At 43.3% G+C, this 17,744-nt stretch overlaps 1 protein-coding gene across 1 annotated transcript in view; it reads right to left on the minus strand.

Annotated features, from left to right (window-relative positions):
- Nucleotides 1-637: 637 nt before the first annotated feature.
- The window catches only part of tns3 (tensin 3), a 43,659-nt gene continuing 26,552 nt past the window's right edge, over nucleotides 638-17,744 (minus strand). The window contains exons 13-27 of the mRNA XM_080479764.1: nucleotides 13,892-15,130; nucleotides 9,705-9,862; nucleotides 9,482-9,614; nucleotides 8,873-8,953; nucleotides 7,378-7,516; nucleotides 6,751-7,283; nucleotides 6,539-6,625; nucleotides 6,311-6,442; nucleotides 4,239-4,334; nucleotides 3,066-3,143; nucleotides 2,826-2,903; nucleotides 2,447-2,615; nucleotides 1,389-1,457; nucleotides 1,177-1,206; nucleotides 638-1,081 (exon numbers count right to left, since the gene is read on the minus strand). Of these exons, the coding sequence (XP_080335890.1) occupies nucleotides 937-1,081; nucleotides 1,177-1,206; nucleotides 1,389-1,457; nucleotides 2,447-2,615; nucleotides 2,826-2,903; nucleotides 3,066-3,143; nucleotides 4,239-4,334; nucleotides 6,311-6,442; nucleotides 6,539-6,625; nucleotides 6,751-7,283; nucleotides 7,378-7,516; nucleotides 8,873-8,953; nucleotides 9,482-9,614; nucleotides 9,705-9,862; nucleotides 13,892-15,130 (3,167 nt within the window). The 3' untranslated portion in view covers nucleotides 638-936. The remainder of the gene's footprint in view (nucleotides 1,082-1,176; nucleotides 1,207-1,388; nucleotides 1,458-2,446; nucleotides 2,616-2,825; nucleotides 2,904-3,065; nucleotides 3,144-4,238; nucleotides 4,335-6,310; nucleotides 6,443-6,538; nucleotides 6,626-6,750; nucleotides 7,284-7,377; nucleotides 7,517-8,872; nucleotides 8,954-9,481; nucleotides 9,615-9,704; nucleotides 9,863-13,891; nucleotides 15,131-17,744) is intronic.

Here is a 17,744-nt window from a genome sequence, read left to right on the forward strand (position 1 = left end):
TGAACAAATTAATTTGTGCAATTCCAACGATGAAGTCCTTTTTTTCTACCCAGCATTTGTTCTTAATATAGCAGCCTTGTTTAAAATGTTTTTTTTTATTCTTTTCTTAAGTCCATAAAAGATTAAAAAAAAAGAAAAAAAATGCCTTTGATAAAGTGGAAACCCAACCACTTGTCCTATGCGTTTTTAACCTGCTTGTGTCAGTATATATTAGGGTTTTACTTAAAATATTTTCTAGGATTTCACTCTTTTCAACACACACACACACCTTTTATCCAAAGTGGTCATACTGGATTACACCTTACAACAGAGATGATTGAAACGCGGTAAAACAGAGCCGCACGTACAGTTTTAAAAACATTTACATTGCATAGATAAAATAATATAACATGCAGTGTAGCCAGTCCCAAAGTTCAAATTATATATATATATATATATATATGTATATACCTTTGCTACACTGCTTTTGCATGGTTTTAACTCCACTCTGAAGCAGTGCATGCTGGGTAGCCGCAGAACTTTACAAAGCTTAAAAAAAAAAAAGAAAACATTGTTTTGGTTAAATATGAAAGAAAATAAAATCACATAACATAAAAAAAAAAAAAATCTTGATTTGTCCTTAAAATGCTATGCACTAGTAAGAAAAGCAGCCTTTGTATTACATACTCAAAATATATATTGGTAATTATTATATCTACCTGTATGAAAAGTTACAGTTTTAAACAACTAGAAAAAACACATTTCTTATATTTATATATATATATATATATATATATATATTTTTCATCTGCAGTTCATAATGTAACTAGAAATACAATAAAGAGGTTTATAGTGTGTGTGTGTGTGTGCGTGTGTGTGTAACATCCAGTTTTGAGTCCAGATCGTCACGCTCTTCCCGGCTCCGCCGTCTTTTCCACCCCGAGCTCCGGCCGCTCGTCACTTACTCTTCTGCGAGCCGATCATCACCCTGGACACGAAGTTGACGATGGCGCTGGCGGGCTGCTCGGGGTCGTGCTCGGCGAACAGGTGACATATGTTGTCCGTGGAGGTGCCGGTTTTCCTGGCCACGAAGCCGAAGATCCTGCGGAGGAGTTAAGAGGCATTCGGTCAGGGTAAAAATAAGCGCTTTGGCGGCGCCCAAATTGCAGCTGTTGGCGCAAGTAATAATGCACCTACTTTGCTGATGGGCAGCCATCTTTTTTCCACCTGCGAGCAGAGAAAAGGAGACAATAATGTTTAGCGACACTTGTACTTAACACACCGAACCCTTATTACCTCAAATTAGCAGTGACATTGTGAGCGGTGAGATCTTACCCGTGTTTATTCATTTTCGACTGTCATGCGAGACGACATGTTTGAACATTTAAACAAACTCTAATCGTACTCACTTTCTATCTTGAGGGTCCAGAGCACAAAATATGACCGTGTTGACGTTGTAATGCCGTCTGAAAAAGAGCCTTAACGGAGAGACAGAAAGTGGCATCAAAAATCTTTCCAGTGAGGATGAACTTGTTGACAAAATATTAAGGATAAAAACTCAGAGAATTATGTGTTATACACTCATTTTTCAGTGCGTCGGGGCCAAACAATGTGAAGATGGGAATCGATCGAGCATGGTTTATCCACGCTTTTCAAACAGTTGGTGGATATCAGGTTTGGTAAGTCGCTGTAGTAACAACATGCTAATACAGCAAAAGTGAACCACACAGAATATGAGATGTGAATTTCATTCCAGTGAGGAGGGAAAGACGACAAAGGAACACGAAAGGGTGAAACCTTTCAAACTGATCTACATCTTGAAAGTACGTCTCCGTAGAGAGCCACTTTATTTACTTCCACCGTATTACCTGCCAAATACTGTCCTCGTCGAAATTGGGTCCACAGATGCTTGCGAATGGAAAAATAAATATACTGATTTTGTCGTATTTATTCATAATATGTATATTTTAATTATATGTTGGCCGCTGTGCATGCACAGAAGTTAAACTCAGACCCCTTTTTGAAGGCAGGCCGTATTTTCCATGACACCAGAGAAATCGCAGAACAGGCTTCCCTGTGCACCACTGGAATATAGCGAGCGACGGTAATCAATTATATTTGGGGGGGAAAAAAAAAAAGGTCAAATCTTCCCTCGTTATCTGGATTTCCAAAACATTTCAAAAACTTTAAACAAACAATAGAAACCCATAACTTTTCCAGGGCCTGGAACTTGCATTCTCAATGTCCACAAGTTTTCCAGGTTTTTCGTGACTGTTCGAACCCTGCAGTGTAGCGTCCAATATAGGATTCGGTATAGGGGTCATGATGACGTACAGCATGTGAGTATGTGGCATAGGGTACTGGGTACTGCAAGGGGTTTAGAGTATAGTATGTATAAGGTATGGCATGATTTAATATAGTACGAACCCCCATGTTATCACATCCTAGGACTGTGTGAGGTACTCACTTCCTCTGGTTGTCAGTGAGGGTGATTCCTTGAGAAGACACTTTGAAATGGACCACAGTGGAGGTGGGTGGAGGGCTGGCGCTCAGAGTCATGCTGGTCGCTTTCTGCACAGCCTGGACGCCCGTCAGCGACTCCATCTCCACAGAGCCCAGGTACCACACGTTACAGGCTGCGGCCGCAAAAACAAAAAAAAAACAAACCCGTTGACATGACACGCACTCGTGTGAGCGACTCAATAAGTGCAAGTGACACAATGCATAATGGCAGGGGCGCGGAACAGAGCTCATTTCCAAAAGTGTCCCAGAATTACACGCCGTCAGTGTTTTTGCTTGTAATCCCATCATCTGTTTGTCCGCGCGTCTATTCACAGGCCGATTACCTGCGCCCTGCTTCAGCAGCTCGGCGGCGGAGTTTGTGACCGACTGTGAGGTATTCTCCACAACGTCTTCCAGAGGATCTACGAGGAAGAAAACAGCAGTGAGATTATACAGCCCAAGAAAAAAAAAAAAGACACAACTGCACAAAAGGAGCAGCCACAAAGCTGAAGTCATGATTATTTCAGCTACATCAATTAGTGTGTGTGTGTGTGTGTGTGTGTGTGTGCATGAGTTGTGTTTACCTCGATCAGGTATAATGAGTTTACAGGGTAGGGCCAAAGGAGTGATCGAATGCTGGCAGACCAGTGCGGTTAAGCTTCCTGTAAAACACAGTGTGAAAATGAAATCATATCTTTTATTTTTAATCATTAATGACAGTAACACTGCACTAAAACACCTATTTAATTACAGGATGGAAACTTTCCCTTATCCACCACTCATTAAATGCCCGAAAATACAACAATGACAGCGTTGCCTATCTTGCATTGTGCCTATATTATTATATTTTATATTTTACTTCTATTTTATTCCATTTCAATCTTTACAATTCATGTGTTTGGCGTTGACCGGGCCTTGAGAAATGAATTTCGTAAAAAGGTGTACTTGTATGACAATAAATATCCTTGAATACTGGATGTTCTCTAATACCACAAAAGTCAGACTTAGAATAGGAAACGGGTGCTGGACGCTAAATCAAAATAGATATGTCGGGTGCACAATAACTTGTATTGCCAATATATTATCAGATTTTAAGTACTCTATTTGGAATTTGATTTGGAAAAAGCACCTCTTACTTCCTGCTGGTGTACACAGTCACTTTTGAAAATCTTACCAAAATAACAAAAGAAAATGACATACTATCAGAGTGACAAATTGGGGGCACGTTTGGAATATCCATTTAGATATTGGATGACTGCAGTGTCGGTGAGTGGTTACTGGTGGTCAGAGGGGCTGATGGGGCAGATTGGCAGCCTCACTTCCGCCAGTCTGCCCCAGGGCAGCTGTGGCTACATACGTAGTTCACCACCATCCAGTATGGAGTGAATGAATAATGCAATGTAAAGCATCTTTGAGTGTCCAGAAACGTGCAATATAAAACCTATGCATTAGTATTATTCTTATTTAAGCTGTGAAAAATACTAAATATAAATTAACTTGATTGGTTCAACCCTTTTGTGGAAAAGAAATCTACTTTTTAACTTTTGTGACTTGAAATAGTATTGACATTCTCTTTTGAAGTAATATCAATGCATACATAATTAAATAGGCAGGAAAGTAGTTTTGCACTGCGCTTGTGCAAGTTAGGACCTGCCACTAGAGGGCAGCGTTGTTCACAAAGTCTTGCCATTTGCTGCAGTGTAGCCAAACGGCCACTAGGGGTCACTGTTGACAGTAGAAAAAAAGGAGGCACTCACCGAAATAAGGCTCATTGGGGCAACCCTTGAGCCTCACACCCTTCTGTGTGCACTCAATCAGGAAGTGGCGAACCAGTTCATTGGCGAGGTCTCCTCCTGTGAGGAAAAACAGTGCAAACACAAAGAAAGGACACATTTCTGCCATTAATCACAGTTTCTCCCAAGACTCACTGTCACTCTGCATTATTTTTTCCCAGCCGTGAAGAGTTACATAAAGCATATTAAATCTCTGCTTTCAGTCTGAGAGAAATGTGTTCACACAAAGGCTCGGCGAATAAAGCCCGCTCCTTACGATGGGTTGGGTTTCACACTTGGAAGGAGTTGGATTGCCTGCAGCTCGCAGCGTGGATGGAGGTTGGACTGTGTCATGACGTTACCACAGGGCAGACAAAAGGGCAGGCGTGAGGGGTGGAGAGGGGGGCAAATCAAACGGTGTAAGGAGGGGCCCATGCCAATCTGTTGCGCCTCTTTCATCTCATTTCAAAATGCACCTTTTTGAGGAATTAAAATTGTTGTTGGCAGAAATTGAGTGAGCTTCAAAACTGCTCGTTCCATTTCCTGTAACCCTTTCATAGTCGGTTCAGTAAAAACAGATAAAAAACTAAGTTAAGAGATTATCCTCTATATTAGCACCTCTCTGGTGGAAGAAATTTGTTCACAGGGAAAAAAAAAAAAAAAAAAAAGTTGAAGCTTACAACAGAAATGAGTTGAGTCATCGATTGAGCGATGAAATTACAGTCAACAATCGGCCTTTGTTTTGCATTCTGAAAGATCCAGAGAGTGTTTGACCTGATTATTCTCCCTGCTTCATAAATATGTGCACAATGACACAGAAGAAGTCACTGAGAAAACGAGCAGGTTCACAGGGAAAGAACGACTCTGTGCAAAGTGAGTTTTGTGGGGCAGCTCCTCAGATAAATGCCCCGGGATCAGCTCTGGCTTATGGACCGTGGCACACCTTTTGTTCCAGGATGAAACATTAGCTGCACATCTAAGACTATCGGGCAATGCAGGGCTGCTCGGCTCGGTTGTGGCGACGATGCCCAGGAGAGAAACAGAAACACAAACGGCGAAACAGGACTCTCAGGTTCCTCCGTGACGCAGAGTCCACAGCGGTAACTGAAGATGGCTTTGTGTTGTGGGACTGCGTTCTGCGTGATTTCCCAGGATGTCTGCACAAGCCCGCCAACCCTTTAACTCCCACCATGTCGCTACTAACAGGATCATGCACCTCACAACAACTTCTCGCAGCTCAGGAGCCACACGTGGATCTTATTTTTATTTCAATTGCAGACTAATCTTGAGAAATACTCATATCTAAATCTAAAATGATACAACATCCACAATGGCTAAAACCAATCAAATAGCTTGATCAGCAAAACAAGAACATTTTCTTAAAATGGCTGATAAACTGAAACAAAGAAACAAATCAAACAAAAATGCAAGAAAGACTAAAGCATGCACTACAAACATGCAAAGTGAAATGGACAAAACAACTAAAACCACTAAAAAATGTAAAAATGAAAAAAACCAAAGTGAGAAAGAGTTAAAATAGCTAAAGCAACTAAAACATCCCAAATTGATAAAAATAAATAAATAAATGAAAAGCAACTAATATCACTAAAACTGCAAAAAAAAAGAAGCTAAAATATCCATGCAAAAACTTAAATGGCTAAAAATGTAAAACCGCTAGAATAGCAAAAAAAAAACCAGTTAAAACTACTTGAATAAATGTATGCGCTGAAAAAAGCGTCAAAAAAGCCAAAAGGCTTTACAAGCAGAAACAACTAAAAACGTTAAAACAAAAAAAATCTACCATTCTGAATTATGATTCTAAAAATTCATAAATTCTCTTTCCAAGACCGTCGCCTATGCAATAGTAACTATACTAACCAAAGAGGACTTTTGTCACTAATACCTGCAGTGTGGTTATTTCAGACTAAAACATAAACATTTTATTATCGACCGTCCAAAGATAATCCCGTTGATGATTATATGTTAACTCTTTGATGGAATGTAGCCTGTTGAATGTTGTGAGGTTTCTCGTCTATTCCCGTCTGTATTTGCAGTACCTTTCTTGCTCTGTTGGAGGACCGATGGCGGCGGTGTCGCCACCTTCATAGCCAGACCATACGCCCCCTTAAAGGAGTGGCTGTCCCGCACGATGAAGCAACCCGGCTCCTTGTCCTTCAAGACTGAAATAGCTGAAGAGGAGAAACATAATAACAGTGGAGCAGCTGCAAGAAATGTTTCTTTTCTTTTATTAGTTTGACAAAAAAAGTGGGGTGCTGCGAACCGACCTTGATCTCTGGAGATATCTGGCTTGTACCAGAATTTCGATGTGTCCTGCACAAATTTTACTGTAACCTGCTTGCTGGCCAATACATCTGGAAGACATTCAGGAGAAGAGCTTTCAATACAGCTGGATTATAGAGCATCTTCCTCCCGCTAACTGATGTAATTTGTGAGGTGTACGACGTGAGGAAACCGTCGTCATCATACGTTGGCGTACCTGGCAGAGGGGAGGCCGTGCCCGGTATCTGAGACGACAGGTCCGGCAACACGTTGGGGAAGGGGATACTCATAGAGCTCCCACTGTGCGGACTGGAGAAGCCGCTGAGCGCCGGAGAGGCTGTCCCCAGCGAATGCTCCCCATCCGAGGCCCTCTTCTTCTCAGGCAGGAGCGGGGGCTGAAGCAGTGGGGTCTGTGTCCGGTGCTGCCCCCCGTCCATGGTGGCTACAACTTCCCTGTCCATGTGGCAGTCCGTGCCGTAGCCGAGGCCGGAATCGACCTGCTCGTGGAAGCTCTGGCCGGGGCTGCGGCTCAGAGCGTAGCGGGCCATGCGGCTCCGCTGGCTGCTCCGGGGGGAGCTGTGGGCGTTGGGGGCAGGGTGGATGTGGGGGTGGTGCAGGGGAGGGGAGTGGTGGCTGTAGTCCATTGACATGGTGTGTGGCGGCGGGGGTCTGACAGAGGGGTAGCTGCTCAGGGACGAGTGGCGGGTCACGACGAGATGGTCTGCTGGCCACGGCTGGGTCATGGACGAGCTGGATTAAACACCACACCAAAGAAAACAAGGGATTATTTCAAAATTAAGAGTAGGCAGGTTAAAAATCCGTTCTGCCAGAAGCAGATTTCTACCTGTCTGTCTGTTGAAGCGTCCCGGCGACGGAGGCAGAGTGTGTGAGTGTGAGGGGCCGGTGAATGCTGATGGGGTCCGTCGAACCCCCAACCTCAACATGACCGACATCCGGATATTCCCGAGTATCTGTGTGAGGCACTAAATACACACACATTCAGAGTAGATTAAATGAAAATGAATCTTTTCCCATGACCAAAAACCTTGACACATACTTTAGATCTAGATAGGATCATACACAAAACAGAATTTAAAGACATAATGAAGCTATCAAATTTCTATATATGCCACAAAAAATGCTTCAAAGTGAAGGGAGGCATGTTCCAGATTTCATTGACATGTTCAGAAAACAATCAAACTTTTCCTGTTGGTGCAGAGTAGAAACTCTGCCTGACGTCACTGTGAGGGGGCGGGGCTTAAGAATTCAATCAAGCCTTTCTATTGGCTGTGGAATTAGGATATACCCTCCAGTCATCCTGTATATTAGATTGTTTCACATGAAGTGAAAAGAAAAGTAATTAATAATATTAAATCATTTGACAATCACTTTTTGACAGATTAGGAGGTACATAAAAAGTTACCCTAAAGACAAAAAGCAAAAACTAGGGAAATGACGGTCATACATTTTTGTGATATTGAATTCATTTAGCTTATATCTGCAATTAAACATTTCTTTTTTTATTTAGTTTTCACCATCACCTTGTCTTTGTCATTTAAACATTTGGTTTATTTTCATTTTGACTTGTGAAAGACTCTTAGTTTTAATATCCACACTTTTTTCTCATTCTTGTTTTATCATCTAATTGTCTGTCGATCATCTGAAAAGCGTTTTTAAAGGTACTAATATTTTGCAAGAGCGTTATAGTTGTTAGTTGTTTTTGTTTTTTTTAATTTTGGAGGATCTGCATAACAGAGAACACAAGAACAATTTTCCGTTTTCTGGAAAATATTTAGAAACTGCACTCAATTTCACCTCCACAACTAGACGTCATACCCTGAAGAAACACGTTTTTATCCTTAAAAAAAAGCAGTTTTAGTTAAAAAAACCCTCCTGTGCAGGCCATGACCACAGGAGACATTCTTCTAAAACCCAACATGAAGGGCAGACAGGGGTTAGGAATCTCCCTGCTTGTGCAAAGACTTCTTTGTTTTCAGGCTCTGTCTAAAGAAAAACCTCAAAAATTCCACCAATAACAAAGTCAGTGTCATTAAGAGGGACGCAAAAGCTGCTGTCATGAAAGACACAAAGAGTCCAACCATGTAGGTACACAGATGACACAAAGGATTTTATTTTATTTTTTTAAAGTGAAAAAAGACCTGAAACCAATATTTTATTGGAAAACCACTGGAAAAAGTGAGAAAATGTCACGTTTACAAACAGTGAATGGCATATATGTGTGTGAAGCATACACCGAAAAATAGATTTTCTGCATTAATGAGAGAAAATAAGTTCAGGTAAGATTAGGAAAAAGATTTTGGAATAACTCTGAAACCCACCGTGGTCCATTCTGAAATGTCCGAACGACTGCACGCTGCTGGGCGCTGACCGCAGCGCGGTGAATTCAGACATGGTTTTCACTGAAAAGTAACAGAAGCACATGAAAATAAGATCTTTATTAAAGCCAAATGCGGTCACACATGATTTACACATGATCAAAGGCTCAAGAAGAACGGAAACCAATCAGCTTCGTCCGCTACGTGGACCAGAATTCACAATATTAGTCATATCAAAAAACAAATTTTTTAAGGCACCACAGATCACCTTATACTGAAGAATAATCTCAACATAAAATATACTTAAAGAATACAAAGTAAACATTATGCAAACTGGAAGTTTTGGGGTTTTTTTGTGGCCTCCTTAGGTTCTCAAGGACATTGAGATATATATAGCAAGTTTCAATCTGCACAATCAACAAAAACATCCTGCAGATCTTCTTTAGTTTAGCTTATTTTGAGGGTAATGTTGTTATAAGTTGAGTCTGTTGCGTCTACATGGACACTATCAGTTTTTCATGGCCACTCGAGGTTCTCAGATTGCAAGATTTTCATTGAGTTTCCTCGGGGTTGTGATCAGCCAATTCATCACTAGGCGCATCTCCTGCTCACCGTAAGGTGTTGGTGGAGAGATGGGGAAGGCAGGAGTGGGCGGAGTCATGTCACTGCCCGCCTCCACCCCGCTGTCCACGTCCGGACCCTGAGCTCTGTAGTCTGCACTGTCGCTCCTGAACAGGATGGAGTGCTGCGGCGAATAACACACGTACGTCATGTGAGGCACCAACGCACACAAAACACATAAAGAGTGTGTTTTGTGTACAGGTGCTTTACTCACCTGGGACTGGGGCAGAGATGGGGAATACGTCCGCTGGCCCCGGTACTCTTCGGACTCACCCCACCCTGAGTTGCAGAAGCCTGGGTGATCCATGATGTCCCTCCCTTGGCAGCTTATACTTCGTGGGACCCCCACTCGCCCCTCAGTGGACTGGACAGCTGAAAAATCAAATAGAATAGAAACACTTTATTAATCCCAGAGGGAAATTCTTGCACACATGTAAACACATTCACAGAGTTCACTCATTTGAAGAGGAATAAAGTTGAAAAACATTGGAAAAAAAAACCCAGTTGTACAGACACTCAATACATTTTCAGTATGCACAATTGTAGTCACGAAAAATCAACAAATCCAACCCTAACCCTAAAATAGACTGTCGATAGACTGTAAAGACATCAGTCTTGTAACAGTACTTTGAATGACTAGTCGATGGGACGGTGAATATGATAATGGAAGAACCACCTTGCAACAAGACAGTGGCAGCAAACTGCTCATCATCGCCCCCCAAAGTGCAAAAAGTGGTACTACTTAAAACTGTAAAGATGTTTAACATATGTGCTTCTGGGTTCGGATGTCACTATTTCTTTCAACCTAAACCATAATGGAGTTTATAGATTATAATAATAATATTAAATCAAGATACTTTGTGATAACTGTGTGTGAAATCCATCTTCAATTCCTGTGTCTATTGGACTTTAGAGGAGCCAGAGCAGATTCATGATTAACAAAAAACAAAAAAGTGAAGCCACACACCTACCTACGGACAACCAACCAAATAGATCCACAGAGTGAAAAGTACTTAACTAATGAATACAGATATTATATTTTTAGCTGTGCATCAAACAGTTAATCTACATGCTGTTGAGATTATGTGGTATACAGAATTAGTGGAAGGACATCTTTGACTATCTGACTCTAGATAGAGTTCCAGTTTGTTTTTCTTGCCTGAGAAGAATTGACTGAAAACAAAGTGAGGAACGGCCGAAGCGTCCCTTTGCAGAGAATGTCCTCACTATGTTTTAACAAACACATTGTGGTCCACACTTTGTACCATGGACAAGAACATAAACACACACCCTGACGTGTATTTCTTGAAATCACATAGAAAACACGTTCAGAGAGAACATGCAAACGTCCAGTCGTTCAGCAGGTTTAAACCTTCTCGGTGTGAAGCAGCAGCTCTAACCACTGATCCAATGTGCTTGACAGATTTACAACCTGACAGGAGGACTCATGAGTTTTAATTTGGTGAAAAGACCACACTGCAAGGGAACAGGACCTTATTTTTTATTAAATTTTTGTTTTAAACTCTGGTAACGTTTTCAGAGGACAGCTGAGGAATGCCAAAGTTTGGTGTGTGTGTGTGTGGGTGTGTGTGTGTGTGTGTGTTGCCACTTGGCACCGGGCTGTTAATTTGAGCCCTCCCACTGAGCTGTGGCCTCTCAGCCATGAAGAATGCTAATGGTACAGAAGTGCTAATGCCCAAGATCATTACTCAAAAGAAGAGCGGGAGAGACATAACTTTGGTTAAATAGAAGAGCCTCATCTACATCATTTCCACCATCTTTCCATGTAATATTTCTCGATTTCTGAAATTAAAACACGTTTGAGAAACATCACAGTTATTTCACGTAGTTAAATATGTCCTGCATGGGGTAATTATGGTAGAGACTAACTTTTAATGAAAGGAACTTATTACTAGGTAACTTCTAAATATGTTTTTTATGCAGTAACTAGTAAAGTAACTCTACTTCTTTTAAAGAAATAACTCATTATTGTAATCTTTTTTAAATTAGTTCAACAAATTTCTAATTTTGATTTGCAGTAACTAGTGAAGTAACCACTAAAATGCAAATGTTTAACTAAGTACCACATTTTATTAAAATCTATTTATAACTTCCCTATAATTTTGAAGACACTTTTTTTTTTTCTTCTGGATCTTCTGATCTGGATACCACCAAATATTAAATCACTTTATCCATTCAATCTGCTTTTTCTCATCAAAATATGACCACCAGTTCTTAAGTTATACTGTTAATCGACCAACCAACTGACCGATCAACAGGAATGAAAACATTGAGTCTTGAGTATTGTAGGAAATAGTGATAGAATCAAAGCAACTCTTCACATTTCTTCCTCCAATAGACTAAAGTGTAAAAACAATATGTTGGATAACATTGATCTTTGTGGTTTGAGAGCAGCTCCCTTAGCAAACGTCCCCTTTGCCCCATTTGTCCTCCTTCAAAACACCATTTCAGACGTGCAAACCAGCAGCTGTGCCGAAGTGCAAATACAAAACGATCCAACGCAAAAAAACGGCTCGAGTCACACGGACACTGAGTATAAACAAATCCATGATAAGATTATTCATAGAATCATTTCCATATCCTACTTTAAAAGTGAACTTCCTCCAGTTTATTTTGAATTGGCAGACTCATAGCCTTCGGTGTTTGTTTCTTGCAACCGGGCTGCAGTGTAGTGGAGATTTGTGCAGACAGGTATGCTTCTCGATGCAAGCACAGGGAAAAAAACAAAAAAAACATTGCCTGCAGGCTCTCTTGTTCCCCGACTGGAAATTCCGCAGGCCTCTCCATCGTGTGCCCCCATGCAAACACATGCACACGCCGTGAGTCACACGCCCGGGCTGCTCTTGACGGAGTTCAAGCACCTTTAATCAAGTCATTTAAGCAGATGGCTTCAGCAAGCGTCGGAAACGGGTAATTATCGACATTATTTCAATGAAAGATGAAACTGTGCGAGTTTCAGAGTATGTTTTGTAGCCCTTGTGGAGCTGCAAGAGAAGCCGAAAAATAAAAAAAATAAAGTTAAAGATTTCAGATCCATTTCACAGATTATAGTTACAAGTAGCTGTGTACAGAACCGTATGTTGCAGTATTTTAGGCCCATGAACTTTGTGACCGAATATCTTCATGGGATGAGTTTCAACACGAACCAGGAGGAAATCACTGGTGGAAATCTACTGTAGATACTTGAGCCAATATTTCATACAACCTGTGTTTGCCAAACAAAAGCGAACAACAACAAAGGAGGCATTTCACTCATAACTCAAGATCTTGCATAAAAAAAAACTTCATGTTGCACAACAAGACGACAAAACCAAGAATCTCTATTAAAGATGACTACTTCGACATTAAATAAGTGGTTAGACGGAGCTTAACGCTTAAATACACGGCAGTTAAGAGGTTTGTATGTGAGGAAACCGATTGTGGGAAATAAATGTGCAGCTTCCACAATGCGAACGTCCTTAAAGACGGCAGTGTTCAGAGACTCCGATGACAGCTGCTCGCCCACTCTGCATGTACCATACTGATGTTCTACTCAGATACCTCTGAAGACAAGTCTGGACGGCGCCCTTTCCCCAGGAACATCTGAAAAGCTGGCAACAACCCTGCTATTTCTGCCACTAAAACACGCCAGGTGGGAGAGAGGGAGGCAGGGAGGGCGAGAGGGAGGGAGGGAGACGTGGGCTTTAGGTAACACCGGAGAGAAGAGGAGGCAAAGCCAAAGCTGCTGGGGAAGAATTTCCAAGGATGAAATACCCTTAGCAAGTAATTTCAAGTTACTTTACGGCTTGTTTGCTACATTTTTAAGCGGGGGTTGTGTAAGTTAGTGGAAATGGGGACTGCACAATATTAGGGGAACATGCAATATACAATTATAGCGACCGGTTTCGCAAAAATAATGTGATTTGTGTAAAATACAAACGCTAAGCTTCTCTATCATAATCAAACATGAATAAACATAAATCGTCATAGTTTAATCATTCTTCTCTGATACGTTTACACTGCAACACTAAATCTGTATCTATCACAACCCGACTGATTAGTTGCTTCTCTACAAAGCGGTGGGATCAGCCACTGACGATAAAAAGTAAGTAGTTATATTTCCTTTGATGTTCTCGCTCGGTGCGTTCTGTCTTGACAATGTGCACATTGTAGCGTGAGCGTTAGCTGAGCTGTCGGCGCGCTGTGATTCAGTCCAGTGACTGAGTTACTCATTGAGCTCAGCTGAAGGTACTCCAGTTACTCAGTACAGATTCTCAGCCGGTCTACAGATCATGTCTATGCGGATGACTCATCTGTTTACATGAGAACAGTCACTCCTTTTCATTCACACCTTCAGACCACTTCACATCACCACCTCCTCCGACTGTCCGACTCTCTTACCTGTCTGCTGCTGTGTGCTTTTCAGGGGCGCTCCATTATTATCGTCGAATCTACGACCGACGCCGTTCGAGCACTTGACGACCGAGCCGTTGACGTGCGTCCCACCGTTCCTCTTAATGGAGCTGCTGTGGTTCGACACAGGCATGAAGGTGGGGTCCAGGTCCATGATCAGCTGATTGAGCTGGTCGATGGAGTTGTCGATGTCTTGCGTGAGAGACTTGAACTCCTCGTCCCGCTTGTTGTTGTTGTTATTGTTGATCATTGCCTGCTTTTCCAGAGGCGCAGTGTTTCTCACGGCGTCTGCCGCCAGGTCCTTGCTCTGGGCCTTTGGGTCAGTGGACAGCCCCACTTTGGTCGAACTGCTCCGCTGCTTGCTTCCAGGGTATCGTTCCGTATCGTTCCCATTTTCAGGCATGTAGATGAATTGCTGGGCAGCTACCATCTGCTGCTGGCGGACCCAGGACTGCGTGGAGTAGCTTCCCTGTCTGTAGACTTGCTGCTTGGGTGGTGGCACACCGCCCGGGTTGGAGGTAGCCACACTGTTGCTCCTGGAGCTCAGAAAGCCCCTCCTGGCCTCAGCGTAGGATCGATCGTATTCCTCAATCGGAGGAGGTACAGCGTGGTGATGAAGGGGGTGCTGGTTCGGGCTCTGATGCTGAGAGTGCTCCTCTCCACCGGGACTCCCAAAGCCGTCGGACAGCAGGGAGTTCTGGCTGCTCTTGTGGCACGACGACGACAAGGTCCCTAAACTGTCCACGCTGTGCAGATCATGACCAGTGATGACCTCGTCATCGAGGATGTCCGTTTCCCTCTCTCGAGGCCGGGGATCTCCGTTGATGTGCACTTGCGCCGGGACGATCTGCTGGACGCTCACACGAACCGCTTGATGATCCATCTCCTCCAGGGAGGGATCCTCCAGACCAAACCCGCTCAGGAGGCGCTTCAACTGGACCTTCTCCTGCTGGCTGGGCCCCTGGTTGGCCTTGACGGTAGCGGTGGCGGTGTTGTTGGCAGCAGTGGTGACAGGTGGTGTGGGTCTGTCCGCCCACAGAGAGGTGCTCGACAGGCCCGAGTCGCTGCTGACCGACAGGGCGTGGTCACTGTGGTCTGGGCTGGAGGCAGCGGAGGTGGTGCGGGCTCCTCGGCCCAACGTGGCCTCTCCTCCTCCTCCTCCTCCTCCGCTGTTGGTGCTCCTCTTGTTAGCCGCTTGATCCTGCACTAGGCCTTGAGAGCGAGGTGCTGCAAAATAGAAGAGATGCAGCGCTTCATACAGTCAGCTGGTTTGGGAAAAGACACACAAACACACCAAAGACTCACACAAAAAGGACAAAAAAAAAACCCACACAGACAAAACAAGACTCGGAGGGGACATGTACAGTCACGCCACAAACTCCCAACACTCACACTGTTTGATTGACAGAGTTCACTTCTAATCACAACCTCACCCAATAAAGACAACATTCCAGACGATACACACTACAAATAACAAACACAGACAGAGAAAAAAAAACACATGAATCATGTTACTGAGATGTGTCAGAGAAAAATTTGCAGTCCAATTGACTCTAATAAGAGCTTACTTCAAACAAATACACTCATCCTTCTCAAATCTCCCCTCTGGCCAGCAGGTGAACTGTCAAAGAGCTTGTTTAGTAGTAGCAGTAGTAGTAGAGTTACATATAATTCATGCACAGGTTATAGGAGAGATGTTACGTCTTGCCGCAAGAGTCTGACCCTTGCATTCCTCACCCTGCTGTGATTAAGCCACCCTACTCCCTCCTGCTTGCCCCTTGACCTCGAGCATATGTCCAAACAGCTTCCTTAATCCTTCAAAAGTGAAAAAAGAAAGAAGTAATTTTGTTGTTTTTGAAGGTTTTTTTCGGCCTTGAATTGAGAGAAGTACTCCGAGTGCAGCGCGTTGCCAGGTCGGTGAAACTGCTGTTTGACTGTCAGCCTCAACAAAAGAAAAAGTTGGAACATGACTCCTTCGCTTGGCCCTCAACCTCCCGCCTCAAGTCTTTGCCTTTCAGTCAAGCCATGACCAGAGGATCTGAATACCAGACACGCATTATAAAAGCTCGCCCTCCTCCTACCTCCTTCTCCAAGAGCTCCTATATGTATGGCCTCCCCCCTCCATTGCCCTCCCCTCCCCTTCTCTTCCCTCTCAAACATGCTGGAGAAATATGCATCCAGCCTCTGGAGCAGCTCCAGCTCAGGCCCCCCCCCCCCCCCCCCCCGCCTCCCAAACAAATGCCTTCTTGTAACATTCCTTCCAACAAGGTGCAAGCAGGTTTTTAACCTCTTCACCCCGATGCCGGTCACCTCTCCCTGTCATCTCTGTCAGGAGGCAGTCTGATTGTCTCAACAGAGAAACGTCTTACCTTTTCTGACCCTGCCAGGTAAGCCTGAGAGACAATCCCAGAGTTTGCTGGAGGACAACTGGAAGAGGAGACGACACCGCGATGCAGCAGCGGGTGAGCAGACATGGCTTCCAAGCGGCAGGTAGGGGGGTACAAATCAAGACAGTTCGAATAAATCGGCCCGCTTTCTTTCTCTCCAAGAAGGTGAGAGTGTTTGCACTCTACACAAGGAGGAAGGGGGGGCCTTGAGATCACCAAATAAGGGCAGAGGAATGTAAACAAGCGGGGCGGGGCTACGGGGTGGAGGCGGGCCGGAGGAAGCTCGTAACCCGACCTCTTGCCCTGCATCAGGGGGACTACCCCACCGGGCAGAAAAGGCGGGAGGAGGGGGTATCAGAGAAGGAAGGCGAGAGATCAGAGAATGAAAACAACATTCCTGCAAGCTGGAGACGTTTTCACCGTGTAAAAAAGGCTCTTTTTAATTAAAGCGAGCCTCTGCAGGGAGCTCCAGGCAATCTTCAAGTGTTGTTCTTTCACTCTTCTGTGTGTGACACAAAATTACATGCCTGCACTCCTCGTGCACAACACCGGCCAAGAAAACAGATGTGCCACCAAACCCAATGACGGGGTTTAAAAAAACAAAAAAAAAACCTGTTTCACGTATTGGGAACACTCAGAAGCATTTCTCTCAGCTCGCGGAGAGAAATCAAACCGTTTCTATGCAGCATTCATCATGTCGGCTGTTGTGGTGCAGTCAGTCCCTAAATAATCCAACAATTACAGTGCACAGAGAGGCGAAACCACAACTGTTCCTCAAGCTGCTGTGGAATCGCAGGAGGAGGTCTGCTCGCGTCTGGCTATGCAATTATCCCCGGCCTTTCCATTCCTACCCGGTTACTACCGTCCCGCACCCCCTGAATACCAGGGAAGTGAGTCAAAAAGCAGAGTCCTCGTTTTCGTACACATCCGATGTGCAGATAGCAACACGGGGGTGTTAAACCTCTAAAAGTCCTCCGTGCAGTTTGTACAAAACTGTTCACACTGAAAACAGTGAAGGTGAAACTACTGTGAAATATTTATCTTGCTCAACCCTTTGGTGATGAAGAGTGCAAATCCAGACTGAATAAAGCCTCAAAACACTGGTCTTGAACTAAAAAGAATGACATAATGTGATTAAAATATTAATTAAAATAACCTCATGTCAGCTGTAAGTGACGCGTCCCATGTCGGTGACACTTTAAATTTAATTAAATTTTTTTTACCTGATGTAAATGAATCGTAGTTCAATCAAATTTTTGAATCTAATCTAATTTTCATCCACTTAATATAACTTTTTAAATAGGTTTTATTGTATCTTAACAATCTAATACATTTATAATTGGCTTTTAAATATTTTGGTCAAATTTTATTGTATTAAAATAGCTTTTAACTGTCACTTAAGCAGCCTCTAATTAAACCCAAATTTAATTTAACAGATTTTTCTCCCCCGTCCT

This window comes from Lipophrys pholis (genome assembly GCF_963383615.2).
Source record: "Lipophrys pholis genome assembly, chromosome: 1".
Lineage (NCBI taxonomy): Eukaryota > Metazoa > Chordata > Actinopteri > Blenniiformes > Blenniidae > Lipophrys > Lipophrys pholis.